Source organism: Brassica oleracea, chromosome C7 (assembly GCF_000695525.1).
Source record: "Brassica oleracea var. oleracea cultivar TO1000 chromosome C7, BOL, whole genome shotgun sequence".
NCBI lineage: Eukaryota > Viridiplantae > Streptophyta > Magnoliopsida > Brassicales > Brassicaceae > Brassica > Brassica oleracea.
In genome coordinates this window covers 31,654,474-31,661,514 of record NC_027754.1, presented here as the reverse complement: position 1 = coordinate 31,661,514, position 7,041 = coordinate 31,654,474, and the positions used below count along the sequence as shown (strand labels likewise).

General features: G+C 28.9%; 1 protein-coding gene across 1 annotated transcript; it reads right to left on the bottom strand.

The window, feature by feature from the left end:
* Positions 1-1,310: 1,310 nt before the first annotated feature.
* LOC106305378 (GDSL esterase/lipase At2g03980-like) lies at positions 1,311-1,837 on the bottom strand (the record flags this gene model as incomplete). The annotated part of the gene is given in 1 exon segment (XM_013741760.1): positions 1,311-1,837. A coding segment is annotated over 1 exon segment (465 nt), but the record flags the coding sequence as incomplete, so codon positions are not given.
* Between the last annotated feature and the right edge of the window lie 5,204 nt (positions 1,838-7,041).

Here is a 7,041-nt window from a genome sequence, read left to right as displayed (position 1 = left end):
TTGATTTTGGTTTGGTTTTTCGGATCCGGTGAAATATCTAAGACTAAAAAGAGTTATATAATAGTGTACATACAAAATATTATATAAACAAATTCACAAATTATATAATTTTAAACAAGTGCCCTTCTTCGATATAATGACTTTGTAAGAGAATAATGTACGCCAATTCTAAAATACTAATTTACAAATTTTGTTTATAATCCAAAGAAGAACCCGCACTTTCGAAGCGCGGGTCAAAATCTAGTTTAAGTTTTAATAGAATATATAGATAGATAAATAGATAGATGTGTTTATATTGACCAAAAAATATGTGTTTAGCCGTGTCAAAAAAAAAAAAAACCAAAAAACATGCGTTTATATGTTGTACACTCCACTACATACACCAAGTTTTCTCCGTCTTCTACTTGTGTTTTATAAGTTGTCCCTTATTTATGACTATACAAAAATAAAACTAGTATATTAATGCAAAAAGTTTGACTTTTTAGAGATAAAGTTGTAATTTATGAATGATTGTCATCGAGTGAAACTATTAATATATGGTTAGTTGGTTACACGAACTTAGAACACATGGTCAATAATGATCTTCTATATTTTAATTATACTCTTCTCTTTCTTGTAATTGTACCCCTCCGCCTTAAATTAAGGAAAAAAAAATTTAAAGAAATGAATTCATATAAAGGCTTATTTGTGTAATAACCGTAAAAAAGGGAAAATTATATTTTTAGTAAAAAAGTAGAGAGAGATAAGAAAAAGAAAAGAAAAGAGTGAGGGTGAGGTCGTGGTTATTTAGTGAATTATATTTTGTTTGTTGGTTATTTGGCTCAATTTCCCCTCATATAAACGTATAGACTTTTGAAGAAAAAATTGAGCTAGCCTAAATTATCTTCAACATTAGATATTCCATACCCCCGAACAGATCAGCGTCGATCCAACACTTTTTAATGCTCCATACAAATTTGTAACATGCTTTTTATATTTATATCTAATTTATACTATAAGAAATCATATTGAAACTTCATCAACTATATCAATGGTTAATAAAGATAATTTTATAAAATTAACTGTATAGCAATCTTAATCAATATATTATCATAAACATATGACTATAATTAATTATAATTTTATTAAAATCATTTGATTGTATTATATTTCACTCTTAAATTATTATTTAACAAATTTGTTTGTGTTTCAAAAAAAAAACAAATTTGTTTAATATATTTATTAATAAATGTACGTTGGTCAGTACCTGACATAATAAAGGTTTTGGTACATTAGAAACGTTGATCCTGAGACCAAAATAAACAACAACAGCAACAACAACAAGTAAACTTGTGTTTCTTCATAAGATTGTCGTTGAGTTAATTTAGTTCATTTAATCTCTCACCACATGGCAAATTTTTCTCTCCTGGAAACACCCAATCGCGTACATGAAATTCGCCAACTGAGTCGGATGAAATGGATCAAAGAAAATATGTGTATCTGGCATCGTACACGAGCTCGAATTGGCGCTGCAAAACATCAATACACCTCCATCATAAACGCTAGGGCAACATGGGCTTGTCGAGTTCATTAAATTCGAACTAGCATGATTGCTCGAAGGTCCTCGAAGTCCCAACATGAAGTTGAAGTAATCTGAGTACAAGAAGGAAGTCTTTGAGAACTTTTGCTTCATATGACTCAGGCTTCTTCTTAGCTTGGCGTTGTAAAGGGCAACTGCTAGGTATAAATCATCGTCACAGCTTCCACGTGGAACGGTATGAGCTATTATGTTTGGGTAACATCCTAATGGTTTAAGGTTGTTGATGAAAAACTTCCTTGCTCCTAAGCCATGCAATCTCTACAACAACCCAAAAAAAAAATTTAGTATAATGCATCTTTGTTAATGATGAAATTAAAAAAAAAAAAAGGCAGAAACTCAGACGACTCTATAGATTTTAAAGCTGTGTTCGACAAAGTGTATGTGGCAAGCGGAGGGAAAAGCGCATATTTCAACCTGAACTTTATCCATCGTGCTTATTCCTACCTAAACTTTGTAATAGTGCATATTTCATACTGAACTACATGAAAACTCAAAAAATACTACATGAACTTTAAGCGTTGTGCCTTTTCCTTCACGAACTTTACAGTAGTGCATATTTCATACCGAACTAAACAAAAATTCAAAAATATTACATGAACTCTCAAAATCGTGCTTATATATATATTGATAATCAAAGCTGTTAGTCATCCGTTAATTTATCAAAATGATGTCATTTTGGAATTTTTTTTGTAAAATTAATTGTGACTGTGACTGAATCATTGGGAAAAGTGCTTATTTCAACATGAACTTTACCCGTCGTGATTATTTCCTCCCAAACTTTGAAGTGGTGGGTATTCCATACCAAATTACATAAAACTCTAAAATACTACATAAACTTTAAGTGTTGTGCTTTTTCCTTTCTGAAATTTATAGTAGTGCATATTTCATACTGAATTAAACAAAAAATTCAAAAACACTACATAAATTCTCAAAATTGTGCTAATATATATATATATTAATCGTCATAGGTGTTATTCAACCATTAATCTATCAAACGACGTCGTTTTTTTATAAATTCTGTAAAATGTAAAATTTAAAAATACTATATAAACTCTCAAAATCGTGTTTATATATATATTGACGTCAAAAATATTAGTCATCCGTTAATTTATCAAATGATGTCATTTTGGATAAATTCTGTAAAATTTAAAATTAATTTTTGGAAGGTTCAAATTCTCATACTGGTGGACAAGTAAGATCATTCTAAAATTTTGCAATATAGTTCAATTTTTAGTAATATTATAAAGTAAATATTTAAATTAATAATAATTGGTCTAACTTTATAAAATAATGATTTTTATAGTTAAATTAAAACATAAATGATTATATATTTTTTTTATAAAACTGAAACAATAAAACTTTGATAATATTTATTTGATTAAAATAAAACTTAAATATCAGTTACTGTTTACAAATTTATACAAGAAATTTACTTTGTTCTAGTAATTAATCTGATCTTAGTTGTCCACCAGTATGAGAATTTGAACCTTCCAAAAATTAATTTTAAATTTTACAGAATTTATCCAAAATGACATCATTTGATAAATTAACGGATGACTAATATTTTTGACGTCAATATATATATAAACATGATTTTGAGAGTTTACATAGTATTTTTAAATTTTACTTTTTACAGAATTTATCAAAAACGACGTTGTTTGATAGATTAATGGTTGAATAACACCTTTGACGATTAATATATATATTAGCACAATTTTGAGAATTTATGTAGTGTTTTTGAATTTTTTGTTTAATTCAGTATGAAATATGCATTACTTTAAATTTCAGAAAGGAAAAGACACAACACTTAAAGTTTATGTAGTATTTTAGAGTTTTATGTAATTTGGTATGGAATACCCACCACTTCAAAGTTTGGGAGGAAATAAGCACGACGGGTAAAGTTCATGTTGAAATAAGCATTTTTCCCAATGATTCAGTCACAATCACAATTAATTTTACAAAAAAAATCCAAAAATGACATCATTTTGATAAATTAACGGATGACTAACAGCTTTGATTATCAATATATATATAAGCACGATTTTGAGAGTTCATGTAGTATTTTTGAATTTTTGTTTAGTTCGGTATGAAATATGCACTATTGTAGAGTTCGTGAAGGAAAAGGCACAACGCTTAAAGTTCATGTAGTATTTTTTGAGTTTTTATGTAGTTTGGTGTGAAATATGCACTATTACAAAGTTCAGGTAGGAATAAGCACGATGGATAAAGTTCAGGTTGAAATATGCACTTTTCCCGGTAAGCGGACGGTGATTCAAAAACGCTTATTTAGAAGCCTAAATATTAGGTAGCAAGCTAAGTGTTTACAAATTATAAGAAATATCAAATCTATGTTATAATATATTAAACAATCTAATTTACAAATAATAGCATTTATATTATATTATTTTCATAAATTCTGTAAATAATATATCAATTTTAACTTTTAAATAAGAAATTATATATTTGTTTCAAAAAAAATAATATTATTATCATTTTAAACTGTTTAAAAGATGATATTCCCTACGTTTCAAAATGATGTATGTTTTGTAATTTTCACACGTACAAAAAATATTTATTTTAATTATGAATATATTTATTTTGTGATTAATTATTTATCAATCAAAATTTAATAAATACGATCAATTTTTCAAAATTTGTAACTAAATTATTATCTAATAAAAAATATATAATATATATAAATAAAAAATTTAAATTTTTTTTTAAATATGGATTATTTTGAAATTGAAAGACAGAAAGAATCTAATCTATTAAAACAGAAGTACAAATAGTAATTAGCCCTGACTTTTTCTAAAAAATTATTATTTCATGCCGCTGCATAAAACACGCCCGTTTGAAATATATTACCATTAATAAACGATTCAATGCTATTGCCTTTTAATACCGTCACTTTACAAAATTAGTTAACCACCGAAATAATAGTGTAAACCGAATATAGATGACTCATAACTATTGATCTCTCGGTTTAGTATCGACTAAAAAGTCAAATCATATCTGTCCAAAATTCAATTAAATACTTTTATATACTAACTGTGTACGTGTTTAAAAACCATTTTTCTAGGTTTAGTGATGTTTAGACGTCAACAGAATCAAATTCAACCTTTAGAAAATTATGTTGACTACTTTTATACCAACTTCGTAAAACGTCCATTATATAATTATATATCATTATTATTCAAGCAGGCAATTATACAGTATTTGAATAGATATAACTAAACCGATTAATGTTTTGGTTTCTATTTTTGTTACAGTTGTTTGTTTCTCGGTTTTTCTTCATAGTATTTACAACCATTTTTGACAATAACTCTTTTTTTTTTTGTTTTATATCCAAAATATATTGAAAATGCTAAAATTGATTATAAAAAGATATTTTCAGTCCACTAAATCTAAACTAATAAATTCATACCGCAATTAAATTACATGTATCATTTAAAAAACATTTCCTATTTTAAAGCAATCATCATAACTAAAAGTAGGCATGGGCATAAAATCCGGAATCCGAAATCCGAAGCGAACCGAAAAACTCGACCCGTTATCCGACCCAAAACGTAAAAATACCCAAACAGATCTTGTAGGGTGGTACAAAAAATATCCGAACCCGAAGTATTATTAACCGAACCCGAACGGATAACCCGAAAAATCTAAAATTAATAGTCAATATAAATATTTTGAAATATATATAAGTATTCCAATTATTAAATTTAATATTTGTGGTAATATTATATATAATAATAAATATTAAAATTCTAATAAATGCTTTAAGTACACAATTAGTTATAAATAAGTATTTTATAATTTGCTCATTGAAATAAAAAATCTACTCTCTATAAGGCAATACATATTTTTTACAAATGATGTTTGTTTTCATGCTTGGTTTAACATTTTATTGTTATTTTATTAATTTTATATGTGATAGATTAATTTTTATTTAATTTAGATGTTTTTCTTTATGTTTTACTTCAAAATTTTGTTTTTTACTTTGGTTATATCCGAACCGAACCGATATAACCCGAATCCGTACAATATATGATTACTTTATGGGTTTTATGATGCAATACAATTTGGAACCGAACCCGAAGTGTTATTATCCGAACCCGACCCGTACTAATAAAATTTTAGTATGGGACCTAGAAGCGTAAACCTGAAAATCCGAAAATCCGAAAAACCCGATCCGAATGCCAACGGGTACCCGAACGCACAGGCCTAACTAAAAAGATTGCTTCATATTATGTTATCAAACCTTGCAAATCACGTCTGTTCGTTGCCCCCGAAAGTGAATGTAATGTTACCTCAATCCAATTCCAATTAATTGACACACATTCCTTTAAAATCCCCTTTGACTTACCTAAATAACGAATATACTCTTTTTATTCTTTTTATTCCGGAGTCTGATGTCGAGAATTCTGAAGTGGTTAGATCTGCCATAATTAAGGACTACCGGAAGAAAAATGTTCGGTTAACTCCCAAAAGGTTGTCAATGACGGCAGTTTCTTCATCATTAGTTTTTCCAAACGTATGACATAATGGAACGACTTGCATGAGGAAGAATGTTACTCCTTCATCAGCAATATATGACCCTCTAGCACCTGTTGATCCGGCGCTATTGGAGAAACTTATGCAACACATCAAGGCAATTCCACCCAAACCACCAGCAGCCCCAGGTAAAAAAAAAGTACTAACAGCTGATCATGAGAGTGACTTCTACAACATACTCATCCATGAGAGACCGTGGCCGGAGAATGAGTATGGATTGGTGTTTGATAATGTAAGGCTTTATTACGGCTGAGTTATATATTATTTTATTTTATTACGGCTGTGTTATCTAATTTTTACGGCAGAGTTATATATTCTTTTATTATATCACGGCTGAGTTATATATTCTTTTATTATATAACGGCTGAGTTATATATTCTTTTATTATATAACGGCTGAGTTATATATTCTTTTATTATATAACGGCTGAGTTATATATTCTTTTATTATATAACGGCTGAGTTATATATTTGATTACGGCTGACTTGTTAATATTATTTATGTAGCATGTCGTGGCGTATATGAACGTCCTCATTAAAAGGTCCATGCGAGAGCCAACTCCATTCAGGTCCAAGCGGATTGCCTTCGTTGACGTTTGGTGGCAAAAAAATTTGATTCACGATTACGCTCAGTTCAAGATGAAACCCATGATGTTCATGTTCAAAGGCAATGGTTATGAAGATATGATAATTGGTAGGATTCCCGATCATTGTCGAACAAACTTGAAGTGGTATGAAGATGTGGATCACTTGTACGGATGTCTTCAACCCGGCGGAAATCACTGAGTTGCGTATCACGTGGATCTGAAGAAGGAGAAGATTGATTGCTACGATCCAATCTTTGAAGAGGTAACACTCGAAAGTGAGCAGAGAATTCTGAATTCATTTAAACCGCTGACGCACATGATTCCC